At 39.1% G+C, this 26836-nt stretch overlaps 2 protein-coding genes across 4 annotated transcripts in view; one reads left to right on the top strand and one right to left on the bottom strand.

Moving 5' to 3' along the window:
• Positions 1–378: 378 nt before the first annotated feature.
• mzt1 (mitotic spindle organizing protein 1) lies at positions 379–12033 on the bottom strand. The gene is made up of 3 exons (XM_003218661.4): positions 11618–12033; positions 2919–3064; positions 379–1975 (listed from the first exon to the last, which is right to left on the bottom strand). The coding sequence occupies exons 1-3, from the start codon at positions 11886–11888 to the stop codon at positions 1952–1954; spliced, it is 441 nt and encodes a 146-aa protein (XP_003218709.2). The 5' UTR covers positions 11889–12033; the 3' UTR covers positions 379–1951.
• bora (BORA aurora kinase A activator) overlaps positions 11781–26836 on the top strand; it is a 40336-nt gene continuing 25280 nt past the window's right edge. Inside the window, exons 1-9 of one of the 3 annotated variants that reach the window (XM_062975575.1) lie at positions 11781–11799; positions 17535–17699; positions 20008–20114; positions 20306–20351; positions 21277–21358; positions 22723–22779; positions 24096–24152; positions 25028–25251; positions 26443–26596. In XM_062975575.1, the coding sequence (XP_062831645.1) occupies positions 17544–17699; positions 20008–20114; positions 20306–20351; positions 21277–21358; positions 22723–22779; positions 24096–24152; positions 25028–25251; positions 26443–26596 (883 nt within the window). In that variant the 5' untranslated portion in view covers positions 11781–11799; positions 17535–17543. Of the gene's footprint in view, positions 11800–12209; positions 12438–17534; positions 17700–20007; positions 20115–20305; positions 20352–21276; positions 21359–22722; positions 22780–24095; positions 24153–25027; positions 25252–26442; positions 26597–26836 lie in introns of those variants that run through there. The other 2 variants (XM_062975576.1, XM_008106911.3) reach the window with 2 other exon arrangements.

Here is a 26836-nt window from a genome sequence, read left to right as displayed (position 1 = left end):
AAATCCAGATTGTCTGCTTTGACTGGATAATATGGCAGTGTAGACTCATATAATCCAGTTCAAAGCAGACAATCTGGATTATATGGCAGTGTAGGAGGGGTCTAGGTCTCACCTCCTACTCTGCTCACAATTGTCCTTGGTCCTTTAATTTTCCTCTCTACTCAGCATCCTCCACTGTCCCAGCTTCAGATTTCTTCTGTACCTACTTTTACACACCAACTAACATGCCAAATTTCCCTTGCTTCTACCACTATACATGCACAGTAAATGTAGATAGAAATGCTGTGTCCTATACTTCCCAAAAGCTAAAGTATATTAAAGATTTCGTTAAGAAAATGTCTGTGTCAAACATTTAAAAATGCCCTCAGACAAATCCCACAGCTGTATAATAGTTTTATTTCTTATAAAGGAACCTTAATAATAAAAGAAGTCATGTTACTGATACAAATTTCAAGAAGGACGGTACAAAAATAGCATGAAAGACAGAAATACAAAAAGGAACAATGGAGGAAAAATGTGTAGGCAATCCTTGAAGCAAGTATAACACATAAAAATGTTCTTGTAATGATTACGACCAGAACAGTTCACACAGTCTCTGTCTCTGATTTATGGGCAACCTTCTCTCTGTCATGAAATGAACACTCCACTGTGACACTGAAAGATCAAGATTGTCCATAAATAAAAAACGTAATTTGATCTACCTCAACTAAAGTTTGATAACCTTTCTCATGAACTCGGTAATAAAGTTCTATTATTCTTTGGACAGTCTTTAACAGCAGGTAACAAGACACAATAATAAGGTATACAAATCATGATCCAGCCAAACATGAGCACTTTTGGTTAACATTAATGTCAACAGAAGGAATAAATGCTTAATACTTCCACTGAAATCAAGATGAGTACTTAACTATAGCATTCCATATTGCACAATATTGCCTCACAGATAAGCTTCTTTACATATTTACAGGATACTGTGCACATACAACATGAATATATTTTAAATAAACAATCCCTTTTCAGGGTTGTTGTATGTTTTCTGGGCTGTATGGCCATGTTCTAGAAGGATAGGAGAGAATACTTCTAGAACATGGCCATACAGCCAGGAAAACATACAACAACCCTGTGATCCCGGCCATGAAAGCCTTCGACAACACAATCTCTTTTCAAATAGCAACTTTCTTCACAGGATAGAAAGCTGTTTTTTTAGGTTTACTGAGACAGCAATCCAACTTTGAATTATAGCATGGGGAAGATTTAAACAATATATGGACATTCTTACTTAAACTATGTGCTAAATTGTATATACATAAATAAAAATTTCTTCTCACCTAACCCTTTCACTGATTTTTTTCCCAGTATAAAGACAGAATCCTCTAAAAGTTATGACTCAGCATGCTTTTAGAGACCAAACTCACTACACTGTTACAGCGTATTATTCCACTTTAACTGCCAGGGAAGCTCCCTATGCAAATCTGGGATTTGTAGTCCTGGAAAGGACATACAAAATTATCAGCCAGTGAGCTCTTGAACCTCACTAAACTACAAACCCTAGAATTTCTTGGCAGTTAAAGTGAAATAACAGAACTATAGAAGTGCAGTATCTATTGGTCTATATGTGCATTGCGTCTATAAGAAAGATTGACATTTTTGAAATACTACCAATATGATGAAGACTCTGATTTGTTAAATGCATAATTAGAAAATTCTAACAGCATTATATGTAATAAAAACAAAAATATAGTTTTGATGGAGTACTTGCTACTAATTTTTTTTAAAAAAACATAACACTATAGTAGGAGTTTTTCATTTTCAGCAAACACTTTAGAAATGCATGGAAACCAGCATAAACAATAATCATGCCCTATAGTACTAAACAAGAGACAATCTTCTGTTCATTTGATAGACTCCTACGTGGGCATTCGTTTCAATGTAAAACTCTTCTCTCGCACAGTCAACTTGCCATATTTTCATTTGCCTAGGAAGAGTAATTATAGTGGGTTCATTAACAATAGATGAGTAACAGCATTAAGGACACTTAATATAGCAATTTCCATCTAAATATGTGTGTTTCTGGGTTAGGTTTTTCCAGAGATGCAGAAAGGATGGTGGTGAAAGAATCAGCCCATCAAGACCCTGAGTCAATGTAACAGAATAGACTAAGGCCCCTTTTACACTGCCATATAATCCAGATTATCAAATCATATAATCCACGTTATCTGATTAGAACTGGATTATATGAGTCTACAATACTATATAATCCAGTTTAAAACAGATAATCTGGATTTTATATGGCAGTGTAGAAAGGCCATTAAAAGTAAACCCCACTGTGAGTTCAGTTGCATTGGCTTCTACATAAACATGTAGAAGGCCAGATATAAAATTTAAAAGATTTTTTTTATTGAAAAGTAATATCTTTTGCGGTACGGAATGCCCACAAAAAGCTTATCAGTTAAAAACTAGCAGGCCTAAATTCAACTTCTAGTCTTCATTAGAGTAGACACATTGAATCAGTATTATTTCCATAAGTAATGAATTATGATTCAACAAATCACTGAATGAATTACTCTAGCAGAGGGTAAAAACCAGATGTAGGTAGGCCCTTATTTGTTTGTTTAGATGATATGTCTACTTAACTACAGAAAAAAAGAGGAAGCAACAGCCCTATGTAAATGAAAGCAGATAACTACAAAGGTATTAATTTTTAAGGACAATATTTGCTCATACATAAAAGTTTTCGAAAGTTTTGGGGCTTGAAAAGTATAGCAATCAAAATATGATTGTTTTTGAAAGTACGATGAACTAATTAGGCTTTTGGAAAGGATAATAAATATGTGCACATCAAGTTCATCAACAGTTTAACATTGTTTATCTTGAACACACAGAATGAATTCTGCTGCTTCTCCACATATTTAGTATACCTTCAGAGTTTCTGTAGCCTTGCGCAGTTCCTTAATCACAGCAGACAATGCCTCTGGGTTTATTCCTTGTTCACAAAGTCTTACACAAATAGAAAGGGTTTCCATATCGAGCCCAGTGTTTAATATTCTTGATATTTCAAGCAGGACTGAAAATGATTTAGAAATGAAAGTTGTTTAAGTTAATTTCTTGCACATATAAAAATAACTTTCAAATGCATTCTGATAAAAAGGGAAAGATGATTTCACAGATAACGGTAAACTAAGATACAAGATTTGTTTGTAATAATGATTGTTAGGATGTGGGCACAGAGAGTACCACAAGATGCCTCTCCTACTGCAAAAACAGCCTCTAGCCTGAGTCATTCATAAAACAAGAACATAAAGTGCCTTGTGTTGCGGAGCCATCTTGCGCATGACTGAAGGGCTGTTTGTGCACTAGGAGCGGCATCTAGTGGTCATCCTTTGAAACTCTAAGCCTCACCCTTTCAAGTGATAAAAGAGTTCATAGGTGGTTTGTGGTTGAAGAGATATAGCAATTTCAATTTGGGTCCATCTTTTTGAAACACCCTGTATATTTTTTCCCCACCTGTCCTAAATCAACCTTGATGTATCAACCAGTTCTGGATAGGATTACACTCCCCCTGAAAGACTGTGTCCGTAGATGGGAGTGCTCTTGAATCTGTCTATCTAAATGTAGATGCAAGGAGTGCTTACTACCAGTTTTGGCTAATATGAAAGCTGTGCTTCTTCCTAGATTTGGAGGACTTGAAGATGGTAGTACTGATGCTGGTAACCTCAAGGTTGGGCTTCTGCAATGTGCTGTACATTGGGTTACCTCTGTACCAAGTTCAGAAACTCCAACTGGTTCAAAGAATGGCAGCTAGACTACTTACAGGAACATCTAGCATTTTGCACCCACTGATTGACAGTTTCTGAACAAAGTACAAAGTGCTGATTTTGACCTTTAAAGCCCCACATGGTTTAGGTCTAGGTTACCACAGGATCGCCTTCTCCCATACAATTTACAAATGTCATAAATAAAAAAATCCCCTCTCTAGGACACTGAGGTCATCTGGAGAGTCATCTATTCCAATCAGCCAGAACCTGACTGACAACCATCACCCAGAGGACCTTTTCATCGGCTACCCCACAACTGTGGAATGATCTGTTGGAAGAGATTTGCTAGCTAAATCAGTTGTCAGAATTTGAAACACAACAAAAGAACCATCTCTTTCAGCAGGGCCTATCCTGTCAACTTTGAACCATGAGTTTTGGAGTTGCATTTTATTTTGATCTTTGTACCATGCGTTTTGGTGTATGTATTTTGTAGTGGTATGTTTTATATATGTATTTTATGTTGATGTGTTTTGACTGTGTTGTACCCCATCCTGTAGCTGTGAGGAGAGGTGGCCAACACATTTGTTGTTGTTGTTGTTGTCATTATTAATATTGCATTAAGGCAGATAGAGATTGATTGGATGAAGAAGGAAAGGATTATGAAAAAATTCAGGAAAATAAAATTGCCATGGTTCCATTGTATGCAACTAGAACAATGGTTCAAAAACTGGATAAAAATAATAAAAATGGAAGTAAGGTTAATCAATTTGAACAAATAATACAAAATGAAAGAGATATAGAGGAACATAAAAATCTGAAAGGAGTAACTTGCAAAATATATAAGATATTAAACAAAATAAATGATGGAAAAATAAACAATAACACTCTCAAGGAGATTTGGGGAAAAGATTTAGGGATGAAAATAAATGAAATGAAGTGGTCACAATTATAAAGACAGAGACATTTGAAAAAATTATCAATATGCGTTAAAGAAAATTATTGTAAGTGATATGGAAATGGTATCTAACATAAATCAAAATAGCCAATATAAACAAAAACTATTCAAAAAATTGCTGGAGAGGATGACAAGCGGGAAAATATATACATATGTGGTGGCAATGTATACATGTAAGTAATTTTTGGGGAAGGTATTTAAAGAGATAGAGGATACAATGAAAATCGAAAGAAATCCTAGTATAGCTTAATTATCATCATATAATAATAAACAGCTAACAAAAGAGGGAAAGGATGTAATAAATTTATTAACAATAGCAAGACTGCTTATAGCAAGGAATTGGAAAAGAGAAATATATATATGAATAGAGGAGTGGTATAAAGAAGTATGGAAATTGGCAATAAATGTTAAGCTGACATGCAAATTAAAAGTTAAAAGAGGGATATGGAAACAAAATTATTTTGATGATGTATGGAGAAAATTTATTGAAAGTGAATTCAAAAATGGTATCAGTATATGGTGGACCAAATGGAATTTGAAATTATGTATGTAAAATTAAATGATTCAAAAGATAATGAAAATAGAATGCAAGAAGTTGAAGAAAAATGGAACTGGGTCAAGAATTATATTATGAATAAGCCTAGAGATCAGACCATAGGAAATAGGATACAAATGTTATACAGTATGTAAATCTAGAAGGATTGTCTCAAACAGGATTAATATGTAAAAGAAAATAATCCTCATGGTGGTGGTGAGAATTGTAAATGTTGTGTATGTGTATGTCCTAAATAAAAAAAGAAAGTGAATTCAAAAAGAAAGATGGAAAGTGACCTCCATGAGAGGAAATGAAATTTTGTACAGATGATATATAAAAGAATTGGCTCAGGGGGAGGGGAGCACGGTGGTGAGGGATAGAAAATATGTATAATTGTGAAAATAGCAGTAGATGCAATAGAATGTATTGTAGATTGTATTGAACATTAGGTGCCTGTTGCATACAAAATGATGTATAACAAATGTTTTGAATTATGATAAAAACAGATAAAAAATAAAACTGTAAAAAAAAACCAGATCCGTATGCATCTATCCATCTATATATATAAAAGAGTGATGGCATCAGGGCAGTGGACAAAACAACAAAACTACAGGCCCCCCAACCTCAAAATTTGACAACACAACCCATCATCCACGCCTCAAGGTTGATACAACAAAAAGAAAAGAAAAATAAAGTCCTAATTAGAGGGAGAGGAATAATTGTTTTTATCCAATTGCTGCCAGTTTAGAGGGCTAATCTCTGCCCACTTCGTTGCCTAGCAACCAAGGGACAGCCAGGTTTCAGTTAGGGGACAGGCCGATGTAGGCCTCACTTAGACTTCTTCCACAGATTATCTGATTTGAACTGGATTATATGGCAGTGTAGACTCAAGGTCCTTCCACACAGCTATATAACCCATTTATAATCTTATATTATCTGCTTTGCACTGGATTATCTTGACTCCACACTGCCATATAATCCACTTCAGTGTGCATTTTATACAACTGTGAAGAAAGGGCCTCATATAATCCAGTTCTGAGCAGATAATATAAGATTAGAAATATACAGTAGACTCTCACTTATCCAACATAAACAGGCCGGCAGGATAAGTAAATATATTGGATAATAAGAAGGGATTCAGGAAAAGCTGATTAAACATCAAATTAGGTAATCATTATACAAATTAAGCACCAAAACATCATATTATACAACAAATTTGACAGAAAAGGTAGTTACATGCGCAGTAATGCTATGTAGTAATTACAGTAGAGTCTCACTTATCCAACACTCGCTTATCCAACGTTCTGGATTATCCAACGCATTTTTGTAGTCAATGTTTTCAATATATTGTGATATTTTGGTGCTAAATTCATAAATACAGTAATTGCTACATAGCATTACTGCGTATTGAACTACTTTTTCTGCCAAATTTGTTGTCTAACATGATGTTTTGGTGTTTCATTTGTAAAATCATAACCTAATTTGATATTTAATAGGCTTTTCCTTAACGCCTCCTTATTATCCAACATATTCGGTTATCCAACATTTTGCCAGCCCACTTATGTTGGATAAGTGAGACTCTACTGTACTGTATTTACAAATTTACCAGTAAAATATCACAATGAATTTGAAACACTGACTACAAAAACATTGATTATGAAAAGGCAGACTGTGTTGGATAATCCAGAACATTGTATAAGCGAATGTTGGATAAGTGAGATTCTACTTTGATATGAAATAATTTCTAGGATAGAATAATGCAGAACAATATAATCTCTAAAACCAGGACAGTAATAAAGAAATAAAGAAAGTAAATAAAGCAAGGAAATTGGAAATTCCACAAAGGAAACAATCAGGGCCAGCTAACACCTCCCAAGAAAGGATTCTTCCAGAAAGGAAGCTGAGAAGGCAGTGAAGCACTATGTATTACCAAAGTCCTTATTATTACTATCATTACTATCCTTACTATTATTATTATTATTATTATTATTATTATTGTGTTGCGGTCAACCGTGAAAATGAATACAATCTGGCTCCAAGTATTCAAAAACACTAAAATCAGAATATAAAAAAATTAATGTGGTATAATAAAACAGAACAATACAATCTCTAAAATCAGAACACTAAATAAAGAACAACACTCTGAAAATAGGGGAATTCCACACAGAAAACAATCAGGGCCAGCTAACACCTCCCAACAAAGGATTCCCATCATCAAAGTCTGGCCAATCCTCTGTTTTCTCAGGGCCACAGACAGTAGAAGCATATAAAATATCGCAAACAACACCACTCTGAAAACAAGGTAATTCCAGACAGGAAACAATCAGGGCCAGCTAACACCTCCCAACAAACAAATCACTCAGGGAGGAAACAGCTAGGCTTTAAATCTGCAAGGCCATTACATCCTAATCATTTTTCCTAATTGCAGCATTCATACTTGCCTCCAACAGACAAAAAAAAAAACAATCAGAAATATTGCATATTCACAACCTTTAGGAAATAATGTCCCCTGATGGCACAGCATGTTAAAGCGCTGAGCTGCTGAACTTCTGGACCGAAAGGCCGCAGGTTTGAATTGCGGGAACTGACAGAGCCCCCACTGTTAGCCCCAGCTTCTGCCAACCCAGAAGTTCAAAAACATGTAAATGTGAGTGCATCAATAGGTACTGCTCCGGTGGGAAGGTAACGCCGCTCCATGCAGTCATCCCACATGACCTTGGAGGAGTCTACGGACAACGACGGCTCTTCGGCTTAGAAATGGAGATGAGCACCAACCCCCAGAATCAGACATGACTGGGATTAATGTCCGAGGAAAACGTTTACCCTTTACCTTAACTACCACCAATTCCTCAATACTTTATTTCCCATACCACCATTCTTCGCCACAGCAACGCGTGGCCGGGCACAGCTAGTCATATATATAAAAGTCAGTTTGTGTTTGTCCCACAAAGGCCGTTACTAGGGCCCCTTCCACACAGCGGTATAAGATCCACATTGAACTGGATCTATGGCAACGTGGACTCGGATAATCCAGTTCAAAACAGATATTGTGGATTATTCTGGGTTATAGGGCTGTAGGGAAGGGCCCTAGGTGAAGTGGCCCTCTGTAGTGTCAGAGGATTGGCTGTTTTGGGGCGAGGTTGCCTTCTGTGATGTCACTGGGAAAGAAAGGTGAGGGGAAGGGAGGCAATGGAAACACAGGGCCCTTCCACACAGCCATATAACCCAGAATATCAAGGCAGAATTTCTCACAATATCTGTTAAGAACTGGGTTAACTGAATTCACAATAGTGCTAGCATATATTCACACACATATTCCAGTTCAAAGTAGATAATGTGGGATTTTATTCAACTCTGTGGAAGGGGCCATTGTGAGGTAAGTCTTCTTCTCAGAACTGGAGAAGGGATGAAGGAGGTGGGCAGTGGCCCCAAAGACACTCGGGCAATTTTTTTCATGTCAGGAGTGACTTGAGAAACCTTAAGTCACTTCTGAGGTGAGAGAATTGGCTGTCTGCAAGGATGTTACCCAGGGGACACCCGGATGTTTTGATGTTTTTACCATCCTTGTGGGAGGATTCTCTCCTGTCCCCACCTGGAGCTGATAGAGGGAGCTCATCCGCGCTCTCCCAGGCAGTGCCAGCATGTGTATACGTTAGCACTATATACTTTTCACTGTAGCGAAACAGTGGCCTTCACTGGGCTTTCTGATCTGTGAAAGCAACTGCAATGGCTGGTAGATTCAAATTGCTGGTGTGTTGCCGAAGGCTTTCATGGCCAGAATCAATGGGTTGCTGTGAGTTTTCTGGGCTGTATGGCCATGTTCCAGAAGCATTCTCTCCTGATGTTTCACCCACATCTATGGCAGGCATCCTCAAAGGCTGATTGCTGATGTTCAATTGGCACTTTCTGACATTGATTTTTAAAACATTTCCATCAGAGGCAAGTCTGGCAGGGGATGTGGAGGTTTCTGTGGTCACAGGAGAAGATCCTACAGAGGTATTTTTCTAAAGGCAGGATAATTAAAAGTTATGGTTGTGTTTTAAGCAGCTATAATACTTTACATCTGAGTGAGGCTCAAAATCATCCATCTGTTTGCCTGTGCAGCAAATATAAAATTGCATTTAAAAAAAGGGGGGGGGTGACTACAATTTGAGCAATGCAATTAGAATCAAAAGGCTGCCTATTTTTTGTTAATATATCATTTTATATAGTCTCTCATTGGAAACAAAAATGGGAACATGCAGGCTAAGTGAACAGAAGAGAAAATTAGACTCTGCAGCTGTTCCTTTCTTTGACATAGAAAGGAAAAAAATACATTTTTGTAGTAGTAAAAGTGGAAGAAGAGCAAAGATATGAATGTGAGGGCATATTCCAACTCTGTCTTGTGTATTTTAAGACTGAATAAAATCTTCCACACTTTCTTCTTATATTTCACTAACTTCTAGTTGTTTTATCTAGTGATACATTTATATTATACATTTATTTATATGGGCTTTTAAGTTTTATCTTTGCTATTTTGCTTGTTATTACATTTTAAAGTCAGGTCATCTATATGCAAGAGCGTTTGAAAAAGAACTCCCTATTCACCATTTAAATTAAATGGTGAATAGGGAGTTCTTTTTCAAACACCCTGTATTGTGTTGTCAAAGGTTTTCATGGCCGGAATTACTGGGTTGCTGTGAGTTTTCTGGGCTGTATGGCCATGTTCCGGAAGTATTCTCTCCTGATGTTTCGTCCACATCTATGGCAGGCATCCTCAGAGGTTGTGAGGTATAATGGAAACTAGGCAAGGGAGGTTTATATATATGTGGAAGTTTCAGGGTGGGAGAAAGAACTCTTGTCTGTTGGAGGTAAGTGTGAATGTCGCAATTAATCACCTTGATTAATATTGAAAAGCCTTGCAGTTTCAAGGCCTGGCTGATTCCTGACTGAGGTAATCCTTTGTTGGGAGGTGTTAGCTGGCCCTGATTGTTTTATGTCTGGGATTTCCCTGTTTTCTCAGTGTTCCACTTTATTTACTGTCATGATTTTAGAGTGTTTTTAATACTGGTAGCCAGATTTTTTTTAAATTTTCATGGTTTCCTCCTTTCTGTTGAAATTGTCCACATGCTTGTGTGTAATCTGACAAGGTGGTTGTTAGAGTGGTCGAGCATTTCTGTGTTCTCAAATAATATACTGTGTCCAGGTTGGTCCATCAAGTGCTTGCTATGGCTGACCTCAGGTTGAGTTAGTCTGAAGTGCCTTTCATGTTCCTTGATTTGTGTTTGGGCAATGCTGCATTTGGTGGTCCCTATGTAGACTTGTCCACAGCTGCATGATATATGGTAGACTCCTGTAAAGATGATAGGATCCCTCTTGTTCTTTGCTGAATGTAGCATTTGTTGGATTTTCTTAGTGGAACATTAAAGTCACTGCAGACTAATTCAACCAGAGAGGTCTGCCATAGCAGAGCACTTGAGGAACCAATCTGGACCCAACATATTATTTGAGAACACAGAAATGCTGAACCACTCTAACAACCACCATGTCAGACTACACAGAGACACCACTGAAATCCACAAGCATGTGGACAATTTCAACAGAAAGGAGGATACCATAAAAATGAACAAAAGCTAGCTACCAGTGTTATAATCAGGAACAGTAAATAAAGAACAACACTCTGTAAACAGGGGAATTCCAGACATGAATCAATCAGGGCCAGCCAACAAAGGATTTGCCCAGGCAGTAAGCAGCCAGACCTTGAAGCTGAAAGGCTATTCAATGCTGATCAAGGTGGCCAATTGCAACATTCACACCTGCCTCAAGCAGACAAGAGTCCTTTCTCCCACCCTGGACCTTCTACAGATATATAAACTTCACTTGACTAGTTTGCGACAGACCTCACAACCTCTGAGGATGCCTGCCATAGCGCAAGGAGAAATGTCAGGAGAGAATGCTTATGTTTTCCATATATGTTGGAATCCGCAGTGAGTCCCTTGAGATAGATCGGTCTAAAAATAAAGTATTATTATTATTATTATTATTACTCGTGATCAGAATCACTGGGTTTTTTTCTATTCATACTGTCAGTATTGAGACTAGAAGGCACTTGCCATTTGCTTCTAAAGGTGGCCACAGGGGCCAGATTATCTCCCCCCCCCCCCCCAATTATATATATTTAAGAATATCCAATCAAGCAGTGTGAAATACCATTGATTTTAATAGAAGAACTTGACGCCTGGGCTCAAAACAGGCCAAAGGGCAGGCCTCATCCTCCTGCAAGGAGCGTGAGGGTGCATCTACACTGTGGGATTGATGCAGTTTGAACCCAATTGAACGGCCATGGCTGCATGCTAGGGTATCCTCCTCTCCCCACAGCGCGGCCTCACTCACCGTCCATGGTCTCCCTCACAGCGTTCAAACTGGCAGCCGGACTGGCCATGGCGGAAGAACAAGAGAAGCGGGGTAAAGGTCCCACACTAAACAGGGCTCCCGCGGCTTCACAGCTGGCAGTGCCCTCTAACCCGGATGCAGAACGAAGACGCGCGGAGAAAAAATAGGCACAGGCTTTGGCCGTAAGTTCTTGGGCGAGACCACTCTCGAGGACGGGGGGGAGGGGACGAAGGGGCTGGATGTGGAAAAGGGGGGCGGAGTTTCTCTCCATCGACAACCAGACCTCGTCTACGTTCAGTCGGAAACGTGAGTCGCTTCCCCGTTATCCCTCAACAGGGCTGCTACCAGTTCAAAACAACATTGCGTACCCCATAGTGAAACTTGGTTCAGCCCGCTTTCAATTCAGTGCCGGAAATGCAGATTCTCCACAACTTGCCTTGGCAGGCGGTCTACCACTTTACTAAGGCCTCACGCGTGGCCCCTCATTCGTTAAGCGTCACGCTCATCCCCGCCTCTTCAAGTCCTACTGACCAATAGGGACGCAATTTCTTTTGAATGAGGCCCCGCCCCTCGGAACCTCCGCAATGCCCTTTACTTCTCTGAACGGGTCGGTAGCATAGGCTGGTTCAAATGTGTATAGAAAAAAAGCTCCCGTTCTGAGCCCTGATTGGCCGAGCCCATGATAGTGGTCCGCGGTGATTGGCCGCCGGCAGCAGAGGAGTTAAAGAGCTGGGGATAAGGGTCAGAAAGCTTGGAAGGAGGGGAGTTTGAATGAACAGGAAGGTGAACGAGGCGGGTTACAGGGTTTGCCGTAGGAGCTGTAAGTAAAATTCTATCGGATACTTTGGCAGGGACCTCACATTATTAATTATTCATCCTTGTTAATAGTTTTTTAATGGGTTGCTATGAGTTTTCCGGGCTGTATAGCCATGTTCTAGAAGCATTCTCTCCTGACGTTTCGCCCACATCTATGTCAAGCATCTAGGAGGTTGTGAGATCTGTTGGAAACTAGGCAAGTGGTTTTTATATATCTGTGGAAAGCCCAAGGTGGGAGAAAGAACTCCTGTCTGCCTGAGGCAAGTGTGAATGTTGCAGTTAACCACCTTGATTAGCATGGATTGGCCTTTCAGCTTCAAGGCCTGGCTGCTTCCTGCCTGGGGAATCCTTTGTTGGAGGTGATTAGTTCTTTTAATATTGCTATAATGATAATGCTGCACTTTCCCCCAGGATTGGGACCCACATTTTAAAAAGGAATACAACTAAAACATATCAAAGGGTTATATTAAAATGGAAATGAATTCATTGCAATTAATTATGTGAAAATCCAATTTAAAAATTAATAACAGTTTAACACCTTTCAGCTACTCCAATAATGCATGTCCTTCCCTTTAAGATTTCGTTTTAAATGCCTGTCTGAATATAAGAAGCATAGTTCCCTAGAAACCAGCTCAACTGCATTTTTGTATATGTATGTATTTCACCTCTTTCTGCTTAAGCACTCAAATTATGTTTTATTTTAATGTATTTGTGAATTGTGAACTGAGATGTCCTTTGAAAACTGCATTGCTATCAACCATGGTACCTTTGGATCTGCCATGGCTTGTTTGCAGGACCCCCAAATGGATACAAAAATCTATGAGTGCTCAAGTCCCATTATATATACAACAGAATAGTAAATTAACTAAGACGTAATACATATATATCTCTAATATCGTTATCTATACATAAACCAAAGTAGAATTAGGAAGATGGTGGCGTAGCTGGAGCTGTGTTTCACTCTCTTGGCATCTCCCATCTTCCTAACCTTCTGAGAAGAAGAGTATTGACAACAGTCTGATAAGTTTATATTAACAGATTACAGAGATGGGCCAAAACTAACAAAATGAAGTTCAACAGGGACAAATGCAAGATACTCCACTTAGGCAGAAAAAGAAATGCAAAGATACAGAATGGGGGACGCCTGGCTCGACAGTAGTATGTGTGAAAAGTATCTTTGAGTTCTCGTGGATAACAAGTTAAACATGAGCCAAAATGTGATGTGGTAGCTAAAAACGCCAGTGGATTTTGGCCTGCATAAATAGGAGTATAGTGTCTAGATCCAGGGAAGTCATGCTACCCCTCTATTCTTACTTGGTCAGACCACACCTGGAATACTGTGTCCAATTCTGGGCACCACAATTTAAAGGAAATATAGACAAGCTGGAAGGTGTCCAGAGGAGGGCGACTAAAATGATCAAGGATCTGGAGAACAAGCCCTATGAGTAGCAGCTTGAAGACCCAGGCATGTTTAGCCTACAGAAGAGAAGGTTGAGAGGAGAGATGACAACCATGTATAAATATGTGAGGGGAAGTCATAGGGAGGAGGGATGAAGCTTGTTTTCTGCTGCCCTGGAGACTAGGACGCGGAACAATGGCTTCAAACTACAGGAACGGAGATTCCACCTGAACATTAGGAAAAACTTCCTCACTGTGAGAGCTGTTTGACAGTGGAACTCTTTGCCTTGAACTGTGATGGAGGCTAATTCTTTGGAGACTTTTAAGCAGAAGCTGGATGGCCATCTGTCCGGCGTGCTTTGAATGCAATTTCCTGCTTTTTGGCAGGGGGTTGGACTGGATGGCCCATGAGGTCTCTTCCAACTCTATGATTCTAAGTTAATCTTATCATAAGGGGAGCTTTGAACCTAACCTGCAATATACTATTAACTCCGAAAAGCAAAAGAGGTGGGAGTGAGAAACTAAATTGACTTGTTTCAATATTCCAAGTAACAGAGGCAGAAGCAAATACATGCTTACAATCAGTGTAGTGGATACAGCAAAAAGAAATTAACAATTATTCTGTTACAAGTAGTCACTTGTGATTAGTCTTTACCCTGCTGGTATTTTCAGTTTCATGGTGGCAGCAGAGTCAAAAGCTTTTGTTGCTATAAGCTTACTCTCATGCTGAAGAACAGTAAGAAGGAGAAAGAAGTAAGGTGTAAGAAACAACCAAGTAAATCAGAGCTTGATGTTCGGGGGATACTTAACTTAAAGTTTATAAACCAACTAGCTGTGCCCAGCCACACATTGCTGTGGCGAAGTCTGGTGGTATGGGAAATAAAGTATTGAGGAATTGGTGGTAGTTAAGGTAAAGGGTAAAGGTTTCCCCTGACATTAAGTCCAGTCATGTCTGACTCTGGGGGTTGGTGCTCATCTCCATTTCTAAACCGAAGAGCTGGCATTGTCTGTAGACTCCTCCAAGGTCATGTGGCCGGCATGACTGCATGGAGCGCCATTACCTTCCCGCCGGAGCAGTACCTATTATCTACTCTCATTTGCATGTTTTTGAGCTTCTGGGTTGGCAGAAGCTGGGGCTAACAGTGGGGGCTCTCTCCGCTCCCCCAATTCAAACCTGTGACCTTTCGGTCCAGAAGTTCAGCAGCTCAGTGCTTTAACACGCTGCGCAATCGGGATATTATTTCCTAAAGGTTGTGAATATACAATATTTCTGATTTTTTTTGTCTGTTGGAAGTAAGTATGAATGCTGCAATTAGGGAAAATGATTAGGATGTAATGGCCTTGCAGCTTTAAAGTCTGGCTGTTTCCTCCCTGAGTGAATTTTTTGTTGGGAGGTGTTAGCTGGCCCTGATTGTTTCCTGTGTGGAATTCCCCTGTTTTCAGAGTGTTGTTCTTTATTTAGTGTTCTGATTTTAGAGATTGTATTGTTCTGTTTTATTATATCACATTAATTTTTATATATTCTGATTTTAGTGTTTTTGAATACTTGGAGCCAGATTGTATTCATTTTCACGGTTCACAGCAACACAATAATAAGAATAATAATAATAATAATAATTAATAATAATGACTTTGGTAATACACACTGCTTCACTCCATTGTCAGCTTCCTTTGTGGAAGAATCCTTCCTTGGGAGGTGTTAGCTGGCCCTGATTGTTTCCTTTGTGGAATTTCCAATTTTCCTGCTTTCAGAGTGTTGCTCTTTATTTACCGTCCTGGTTTTAGAGATTATATTGTTCTGTATTCTATCACAGTAATTATTTCATATTACAGTAAAATCTCACTTATCCAACATTCACTTATCCAATGTTCTGGATTATCCAACCCAGTCTGCTTTTTAGTAGTCAATGTTTTTGTAGTCAGTGTTTTAAATTCATTGTGATATTTTGTTGCAAAATTCGTAAATACAGTAATTACTACATAGCATTACTGCGCATTGAACTACTTTTTCTGTCAAATTTGTTGTATAACATGATGTTTTGGTGCTTAATTTGTATAATGATTACCTAATTTGATGTTTAATCGGCTTTTCCTGAATCCCTTCTTATTATCCAACATATTCACTTATCCAACGTTCTGCCAGCCTGTTTATGTTGGATAAGTGAGACTGTACTGTATATTTATAATCTTATATTATCTGCGTAGAACTGGATTATATGAGGCCCCTTCTACACAGCTGGATAAAATGCACACTGTAGTGGATTATATGGCAGTGTGGAGTAATATAATCTAGTTCAAAGTAGATAATATAAGATTATAAATGGATTATATAGCTCTGTGGAAGGGCTTTGAGTCTACACTGCCATATAATCCAGTTAAAATCTGATAATCTGTATTTTATAGGCAGTGTGGAAGAGGCTTAAGTGAGGCCTAACTCTGCCTGTCCCCTGGGCTGAGTGGGTTGCTAGGAGACCAAGTGGGCAGAGCTTAGCCTTCTAAATGGCAACAATTGGATAAAAACAACTATTCATCTTCCTCTAATTAGGACTTTATTTTTCTTTTGTTTTTGTTGTATCAACCTAGAGGCATGGATGATGGGTTGTGTTGTCAAATTTCGAGGTTGGGGGGCCTGTAGTTTTGTTGTTTTGTCGGTCGCCAGGATTCCATCACTCTTTTATATATATAGATAGAAAGAAGTATATATGGATGTTTGTCACTTAGTTGCTACCACAAAGGCTCCTACATGGCATGATGGATCTGGACAAAACTTGGAACAATATCCTTCATTATCAATTAAAATAATTGAGGGGTTTGAACTAAAAAACACCCCCACTTTCAAGCCCAGAGCAGAGGGAAAGAACAGGAAGAAAGCAGATTGGCTGTGGTTAAGTGAAATGCCCTCTGTGATGTCACTGGGAAAGAAAGGGAATGAAATGGCTTGGCTGCTGCTAGGCGATGTGTGTGTGAGGGGAAGAAGAAGCAAAGAAAGAAAGGGAGGGAAAAGGAAAGAGGGAAGAAAGAAAAGAGGAAAAGGTTTGAGGGAAAGGGAGGAAAGAAAAAGAATGATGTGAGCCAAGATAGTTTTTCTTCCAGTGGGAAATAATAATACATTTATTTGTTACCTGCCTCTCCTGATGGCTTGAGGTGGGGTACAACAAATTAAAAAGCAAATAAAAATAAAATAAATTTCTAAATTACATAGATACACATACACGTGTGTGTGTGTGTGAAAACTTATACTAAACCACTACATAATTGACATATGGTGATAATAGAATGCAATTATAAGCCAATTTAGGCTGAGACTTGCTACCTAGTTTGCCTTGGCCTTGTTCTTGAGCCTCTAAATATTAGTAAAGTGCAGCTCATGTCTACACTGGGGCAAGCTGCTCCTCTTAGATTTATAGCCACGGGAGCCAGTAAACAAGATAACAGCCCGATGCAGATGTGTGATGAGGGTGTACTGTCTAGTCAATCAAGGCATTAATATGATGGTTGATTTCATTCAATTCAAACTAGAAAGAACTCCTGAAATGTTCTCCTGAAACATGCAGGGTGTATGGGTGCAAAGTGGGCTCCAAAACACCTGTTGCCAAAGAAAGGGTTTCCTGTGGGAAGGATTTTGTAAAAACTGTTCCTCTAAATCTTTAGGGCAGTTGAGATGTCTAATCCAAGCAATTTTTTCATTTCTTTCTAACTGCAGCTGAGTAAGATGAGTGATGAGAAAGAGGCAAACATGCAGATTACTCCAGAGAGTCCTGGGCATCTAAGGGTCCATAACCCCTTTGAAAGTCCAAGTGATTATAGCCACCTACGAGAACAGATTGTGTCCAGCCCAACTGTTTTTAAATCCACAAAACCTTCAGAGGTAAGATTTGCAATTGATTGTGTGTGGTTACGTGCATTCCATCCATATCAAAGACAATATGCACACAATGCCTACAAGTGTTGATTTTGAAAAAACTTGGCGGTTTGTTTTCTTACATTGTTCTGTGAGCATTTGAAAGTAACAAAAGAACATGCTCCTGCTCTTTAATCTCTTGCAAAAGCTGAACAAAGTTACCTTAGTTAATGAAGACTCACAGACCCACCTACCTTAGACCTTAGGTTCATCTCTGGCAGTTTTCAGGTTTTTAGCCAAGTAATCCATCCAGTTTTGTGACTGAGTCTCATTTATATTTGAGTGTGTTTGCACTGACTTAGGTATGCAGTCCACACTTTCATGGGTTAGTACTGGAGAATCCATGGAAATATGGAAAATCTGCACATACCTAATGGATCCTTTTGGGAGACAGTGAGGGCCCAGAAGGGGGACATGGGGCAGTGCCACACCTCTGTGCTTCCCAGGAACTTGCTTCCTCTCCTTGCCCTTTTCTCTACCTGCCTTCCTTCCATACCTCTCTTTTTTCCATCTAGGCTGCAGGGACAATGAGTCTGAGAGACTGACAGGGGAAACAGGTGGAGATCTGAACCTCTCCCTCCAAAAGCTGGTCATAGCAGGCAGGAGTCCCAGGAGGTCAGGTGGGGCAATAAGTGGGGAACTGAGCCTTTGTTAATCTCCTTCGTTTACTTACCTGCTTCTTCTCCTGCTACAGGAGCTTACATGGAGTGACTGATCACAGTGGGGGAGAAGGAGTCTGGGAGGGCAGCCTGGGAAATTGAGGGGTGGGGGGTGAGCCTCTCCCCTTCTTTCTTCCCTCCTCCTTCACCTGCCTTCCTACCTCCCTGTCTCTCTCCCCTTCAATCAGAGTTCATGTGAATGCTCCAATCACATTGGACTGAAATCTGGAGGGGGGAGTCAGCCAAGCATTGTTCGGCAAGTGGGCTTATTAAAAGAAAGACCCTCCCCATAAATGCACAGTAGAGTAACCTATTAGCAGCAGCGTGGCCCAACACCAGTAGCCAAAAGTGGTAAAAAGAACAAAAATACACAGACCAATGTTATCTCTTTCTTAGGAGGCTTTTCTTTGAAGTAAAATAATATGGTTGCATTATTTTCAGGAACAAGGTTTCCATAACACAAATAAAGTTCTTTATGCTTCCTTCTATGCTTCCACACTGGGCTTCTTTCTCATGCAGATAAGCAGCTTCGCTCTCACAGAGCTTCCTCTCACACCAAACGTGCATAGAAGCTTCACACAGTAGCTCTACATACAGCAGCTTTCACACTGGACCTTCACACATGAAGCTTTACACACCAGGCCTTCTCGCACATGAGGACTTTCTCACACTAGGCCTTCTTCATACTGAGGCATTCTCATACTCGGAGCTGCAGTGATCATCTTACCCTGGCTTTCCTCACTATTTCTTTCTCCTGCAACTAGGTTGCAGTTCTAAATGGAGACAGGTGGGAAAAGAGGTAGGAGAAAGTGGTGGCTAGCAGAGAAGGGATGGAAGGTGCTTGTCTCCTTACTTTTTCCTCTGTTCTCTCAGATTCCTCCCTGCTGTGACTGGAAAACTCATTTGAGATCCTATTGTAGGGGAGAGAGACAAGGAGGCTGGGGGCAGGTGAAAAAGTAGGAACAAGGAGGAAGGAGGCTCAGCTCTCCTCTGTTTCTCTAACCACCCTCCCAAAAGTATTTTCACTGCTGTGACTGGTGTTCTGGTTGCAGGGGCAAAGACAGAAAGGGAGGTTGAGAAGGAGGCTAGCAGAGGCTCAGTTCCCCACCCATTGTCCCAGCTGCCCTCCTGGACTCTTTCCCGCTATGACTGGCCTCAGTCTTTCAAAATGAATGAGGGAGGCTTCAGAGGAGCCAAACCTGCAAATAATCAGATCTGATTGTCAAAAGCATGAATGCAGGGGTTGACTTAAGAATCATAGAGCTGGAAGAGACCAAAATCAATCAAACCTAGACTGGTTTGAAAAACCTATTTAAAATATTAATTTTGTTCCAAGAAGTTCCCAGGACCCCCCTTTTTACCAGAAAAAAAGGGTGAATTCTGAATCTGGAGGACTCAAGAGCTACCATTACATTCTAGAGGGGTGTACATCATTCACTCCCAAAGTAGAGAAACCAGATTTCAATTTTTCACATCAGTATGTTACCAGTATCAAAACTGCATAAAAGAAATATATCCCTTATTTCTGACTTCCATATCCACTAACGTTCTGAAGAAGCCCACTGTAATTTTTTTGTATTGCTGCACATATAACTGTTGTTGTTCTTCTCATATAGACTCCTGGGAAATTCAGATGGTCTATAGATAAGCTTGCTTTAATCAATCCTGTGGAAATTGACTCTGAAGACATATGTCGTCAAGCACTGTATTTAAGTCAAGCCAGGTTTGTTGATTTATTTTCATGCAGTAAACTGAGCCCATGATTAGAACAAAGTAGCAAATTATCGTTTTACATTGTTTCATAAACTCATCAGCCCACGTATCCCTTGTTCAACTGGTTTACAGAGGAGTTTTCGTTCATTGCATTTAAACTGACTATATTGTTTCATTCTGTGTTTCTTTTGTATTTTGTAGAATAGATAAAGAGATGGAAGAAAAAAGACAAAAAGCCATTGAAGAGGTAACTATTAGTACTGTGTGTCCTTTTAATTAAATATCTTGAAGTTATAGCGATATTGCAATTCACATTTCTCTCCTAAGAAATGGTGTTCAGCAATCAAAGTCCTGTTTGAACAGACTGCTCTATGCAATGTAAACTGGAATAAAAATAGTGTGCATGTCTGGAAGTGGGGAGGAAGGATTACGGTAGAAATGCCCCAATATTTTTAAAAGCAAAACTGCCTGTGCATAAAAAGTGAAGTTGAAGGTGAATTGGGAACCTCCATGCCACCACTACAAGGTAGCTTGGTTAATATAGTCCCTGTAAGTGCAATACAGATGTTTTCTTGTGTACCAGGCTATTCAAATAAAGGCAAGGCACCTGTTGCCTTCCACATAATATTGAACCCCCAAAAGGCCTTCATTCTCCACTCTTATTCTGGGGGACAGATCTTTAGGATGGGGCATATTGAGTTCTGTGTTGGGGTTGTGCTTTATATACATATGTGACTAAGAGGTGGCTCTTACTAGTTATTGTTAGCTGATGATGGATTGAAGAAAAAAGTTAGATCCCTTTACCTTCATCCTTGCTACCAGGGAAATGAAAATGTTGTTTGTCTTCAAGTAATTTCTGGCTTATGTCAATCTGTCACAAAATTGGTTTGGAGCAAGTTTGCCTTTGAGGTTGAGAGTGTATGGCTCACCCAGGGTCATGTAATATGTTTCCATGAATGAATGGGATTCAAACACTGGGCTCCCAATTTCCTATTGCAATATTTAAACCACTCCTGGATCATTAAAACCACTACACTGTGCAGGCTATTGTTAGCTCCAATTGAAAACTAGTTCAATGACACATCCATATTAATCTTATACAAAAATATAGGTATCTTTATTGAAGTAGATTGTATATATTGAATGGTCCATTATTTATATTTTTCTTTTAGTTTTTTACCAAAAGCGTCATCGTTCCATCTCCGTGGACAGATCATAGTGGGAAACAGGTTTCTCAACTTAATTCAACAAAGTGTAAGTTTTTTCTCATGTTTGAAACTGGAAGATTCAGATCTCTGTTACGAACCATGCAGATCTTCATGCTGTAGTTCTGTCTGGCCCTGTGTCAAATGGAGCCGAGCAGGTTTAAGTATTCATTAACCAACTAAAATGTATGGACTGTGTGGCAACTTTTTCAGAAAGACTTGTTGACATAATGCTTCAAGGTTCTGTTACATGTGACCTCTAGAGCCCTACTCGGTGTATACAGCTTACTTTTTATCGTGTATGTACTCTCCTTAAATCCTAGACACAATTCTCTATGTAAACATAATCTAAATAAGTATTTCATAGTTTAGAGTTTCTTCTTGTGGTCTTCTACATTTATTATGACTAATGGAGAACCTTGGATGGTGGGCTACATCTGACTCACAGTATGATTTGGCTTTCTATATGCTATGGGCTTAATCTGTGATACAGCAAGGAGACCTATGTGTGGTCCAGGCACAGAGTGGGTGGAGAAGGTTGTGTGGGGTGGCAGACAGGATAGGCAAGGTAGAATGTTCAACAGATTTGTGGACACACAAAGTTGGATGACAGCAACATACCCCTTTCTGTGAATTAACCTGAACAGTGGTCGACAACAATTACTAGCATACAGTCCCTGACAAGTCACCCTGAGGAAATGTGATCCTCAACAGGGGGGGAAAGATGCTACACTACTACATTAGAGAAGTTAGCTATCTTTATGTTGATATTCTCCTAGTCCTGTGTGAAGAAAGATTATCCTGTATGTTCTATTACTACAACTAAAGTAGCCAGTGGAACCAGCTTGATTCCTCTCTACTGTCTCCTGCTTAGTGGTCATGTTTGCATGCCATGCCATGATTTATACTTGTTTTAGGCATGAATTGTTCCACAAAGAAACAGGCTAACCCCAGTTTTCCTTCCTCATTTCTCTTCTGTTTCCTTTTGCATGGGCAAGTTAGTTGTGAGTTGTCAAGTCAGAGGTCTACAGATTGTAGTCTGGATTACCATTATGGCTTTTCCTTTTTTTCTCTCTCTCTTTTCTTTCTTTCTTTCTTTCTTTCTTTCTTTCTTCTTTCTTGTGGCAGGTTCAAAGCTTTTTAGATTTCTATTGTTTGAAGAGACTAATAGAAACAATTTCTTTCTCTAAAAGCCCAATTCAATCACTTCTGTCATGCACTATTTTTTGGGTCAAGCTTCTGCTACTGCCCAGCTAATTTTGCTGTTTGAAGTATTTTTTCAAAGATTATCTATAAAATATATACTAATGTTAAATTGTTGTTGGTAATGTTGGTATTGTTTGTGTCTAGAGCTAAATATATTACAATGTCCATGTTATTATAGTTTTAAGTTGAAAATTTAATATCTTACAGGTATGGATGTATCACCAATTGGCAGAGAAGTAGTTGTACAACCTGGCAAAAGTAACGGTGTGTATGAAACAACATAGTGGAATATATTCTCTATTGTAAAGTAAGGAAAGACCTAAAATGCTAATCTAATTCAAATCAAGTTTTGTTTTCTTTGGTATTGGAGTAGGTAAAGTTTTAACATTAGATGTCAAGATGGTATCACTCTTGGGATGAAGCAGAAGAACAACCTGCTACAATTGGGTTTCACTGCCATATGCCAAGCGGACTGGCAGGAGGTAACATTATTTTGCAGGTTAGCTGTTAAGCATTTTCCCCAATGGTTTTTGTCTATCTTGCCATGGCAACTAGATGTATTTGCCTTTCTCTTTGCCCCTCTCTGACAAAATACACAATTTACAGTAAGGAACAAAGAGAGTGAATTATAGAATTTAAACAGATGCAAATAAAGAGTGAGCCCCCTTCCCCATTTTGGTGGCAGATCAGCAAATCAGGGGTGAGATAAAATAAAAATGACTCTCCGCTGAAAAAGAATGTTAGCTCCTGCCAGTCCAGTTAGCATGGGGGGGATTACACCCAGTTGTTGTGGGTTGCTCTTCTATGCCATCCTGAAAATGAGAATTTCATGGTAAGTCCAGTAACTATTGTTTCAGAAATACATTTGTTATGCCGATAAAGAAATGGAGAGTTGGGGTAATACTAAAAGGTGGGAAAACAATCAGTTAGGATTTGGCATCTGTTTTGTTTATGTGTGCCAATAAACCATGTTATCTTATGGTGGAAACAACTCTAAACAAGCTTTAGGTTTGTATGTGCCCTTTGCCTATGTCCTTCAACAAAATTTGTGCTTCACCTGGTAGTAATTTTGTCCAAGCTTGACAAACTGGTTGTTCTGAATTACATTTTATATGAAACAAGAAACCTCAAGAATATGAAGATGACTTACTTAATCAATTCATACAAAAGATAACCTGAATTTAAAATTTAAATGCCACGCTAACTGGTGGTTACTCAATACTGTATAACAAATCAATTTCAGTGTTTCCATAGCCTTGCTGGAGGAGGAAAGGGAACCATTTAGAAAACCTTTGTGAAATGTATTTTGAATACTTTGAAGATCCTGGATTTCCTTAATTAGGGTAATCCCTTGAGTGAAATAGATTGTAAATATTCCACAATGTTACAATAATAGTTTTACTGCCAAATTACCACCTGGTGGTTAGTTTTCTGGTGATGAACCTCTTTGTAGATAACCCGAGCTTAAATCAGGCTAGGACTTTATGAAGGATTCTTGCTGTACATCATAAAAATTAGTTTCACTACATGTTTCTCATTTATCCTTTTGAATTTGCCTTTATAATTCTTATTTCTTGTAGCTTCGTGCCAGACTGTATTATCTCTACCTGTAGATTTTGACATTGAAAAAATATTAGGTATGTATCCAAGAAAAAACGGCTTGTGAGTCTTTGTAAAAAATGACTGTATGAAGGAATGGAATTTTATATAGATATTAATACTGCTGATAATAATATACCATGCACATTTTTTTAAAAAAACCCTAAAGAGTGTAACATGTATGGTGACTTTAATTGTTACAGTAGCCATACAGAATAGACTAGCTTTACTGTCCTCATGTTGCAGATAAGATTCTGAGGCTAGTGCCTTTTATATACTTTGGACTTAAACTTCCTCAATTTCTCTTCATTAGTCGGGTTGGCAAGAACTGGTGGCAGTTACAGTCCAAAATATTTGAAGTTTCCAGATCAGGGAAATCTGGGCTGTATAATAATGCTTGGAACCACTCACACACATGCTATCATATACGGTAGTGTGTTATTTACATTCATTGACCAAAATGCATTTGCAGGTTAAAAAGTGCTGAGTTCCACTTTTCAACCAGTTCTGCCTTCTGACAATGTGGCAATGGATAACCAATGGATAAGCAGGGGGGTGCCTATTTACTTAAAAGGGCTGGGTTCACAGGTGACTGGAATTTTGAATAGCTTCTCTTCCATATTTTGTGTGTCTGTTTACAGGAGGGGGCCATGGAAAATATAGTCCACTGGGATCTCTCCATGTCTCCAAAATACTTGTCCTGAAAATGACAAATCATGTTCCCAGAATCCTCTAAGGATGACGTGACATTTAAATGCAGTCTCCATACCAGGCCTATGTTAGCCCACATAAACACTTTAAAAGATCATGCTAATCTTGCCATGGAAGGTGATTTACAGGCAGTGCCAGAATCTGGGGAGGAAAAAATGTCTCTGGAATCAGAGAAAGTGCCCACCTCTGTCATATTTTTCAGGTGAATATTTTAAAGCGGATGAATTAGCGGACCAATCTCAGGAAAGCCTGAGTACTTCCTCACTAAGAAGAAAGCTCTTTTTAGATGAGAATGGGAGCCTCTCCTCTGGGAACTCATCCCCTGCTCCTCACAGTCCACACAATGTTCCAGCCTCCCTTGGAGTATTGTATTCAATAGACATATCTCCAGTCCGCTGTCGAAGTCCTCTAAATACATCAAGCTCGGTAAGGATTTGGCTGCAGACATACACTGGCTGATGCTGGTGGAATTCTTTCTCAGTCTGTATGCCTTTGAAATGTGATCGATGGGAGTCATGTTGGGCCTGGCTAGCATTTGAGCAAGAGTCATTGGACTTGGCTTGAAGGGAGCTGCCTGCCAACAACATCGTTGTCTATCTCTGTCATGGGATCTGGGGGCAGGGGAAAGGAGCCAGTGTGACTTGAGTGTTGGACTAAAGTTCCAGGAGACAAGGGTTTGAATCCCGTTCGGCCATGGGAACCGACTGGGTGACCTTGGGCAAATCATACTCTCTCAACACAGAGGTGGTCAATGGCAAATTTTTTCTGAGCAAATCTTGCGAAGATTTGATCGCTCATGAGTGCATAGCCCAGAAATAACAGAATGTTGCAGATAACTAATACCTATGGTCGAACTAGGAGAAGCAAAATATTTTCATAGGTGAATGTATATTGTTTCAGTCCAAAAATAGTCGTCATTAGAACAAACCCCGTGAAATAAATGGTAATCAAAGTACTGTAATGACGAATGTGACTTCCACTAATTTCAATGGATCAATTCTAACTCTGGGTGAATCTGCATCTAACAGATTTGGTTGTCTTTTGGCTGTTCCATTACTTAATTACCAAGGCAAAATAGTATTACCATGCTTCACTGAAATTAAAAGTTTGGTATAAGGAAAGTTAATGACTTTTACTGTTCTTCATCACGTAATAGTAGCAGTTATGCCATTTTTTTGGAAAAGGGAAGGTGCAACTATTATGCTGAAAAAACATGCCTTAAGGGTCACCAGTTTCAGGTTGTTGTTTTTTTTAAACTGTCCTGTGTCCAAGGGATGAATGGAGGGAGGAGGGAGAGTTCAATTTTTTTAACTTGGTTTTGCTCCCAGAGGGAAGGTGTAATTGTGACCATTATTCAAGGATAGAAAAAATTCAAATTTTGGACTGGAAAAGAGGGGGTGCGATGGTTATGTGGTGATGGCAGTTATGTGGTAAAATACAGTATTTTAATCAGGCAAATTTGCTCAACTTTCATTTAAAATCTTTGGGGTCTAAAGGATACTATTTTAGGTTTCCTGTCAGCAAAGACGATTTAGTTTTCGTTTTTGATAACTTTAGTGCATTATAACTGCCACCTCTTGTTAACTTTTAATGAGAAATTTTCTTTTATGTTAAAAGGGCCAGTTTTCCTCCAGCCCTATTCAGGGAGGTAGGAGGACTTACAGTCTGGGAAGCCTATCCAGCCCTTCGTTTCTAGAGAGAAATCTGGCAAATTGTGCTTCTCCAACTGTCTCTCCAATTAGTATTCAGATAAGAAAGACACCGCTATCAGGTATGTATTTGATAGTGTAATTTAATTCTTGATTAGATGCTGAGCCATGACTTATGTGAACTTTGAGTGGAAGACAGCTATATTTTACACTTTCAAACTTAACAAGTTTGATATCAACAATGTTAATTTTTTCATATAGTAAGTTGCATGGATGGTTTTTGCAATAGAGAGAGGGAAGATTCAGTAAGATTTCTGGGCTAACTTTACTTTGAAATTAATCAATTTATTCTACGTGTTCTT

The sequence above is a fragment of the Anolis carolinensis genome, chromosome 3, assembly GCF_035594765.1.
Source record: "Anolis carolinensis isolate JA03-04 chromosome 3, rAnoCar3.1.pri, whole genome shotgun sequence".
NCBI lineage: Eukaryota > Metazoa > Chordata > Lepidosauria > Squamata > Dactyloidae > Anolis > Anolis carolinensis.
Note: the sequence above shows the minus strand (reverse complement) of the source record. Positions and strands in the feature narration are given on the sequence as shown.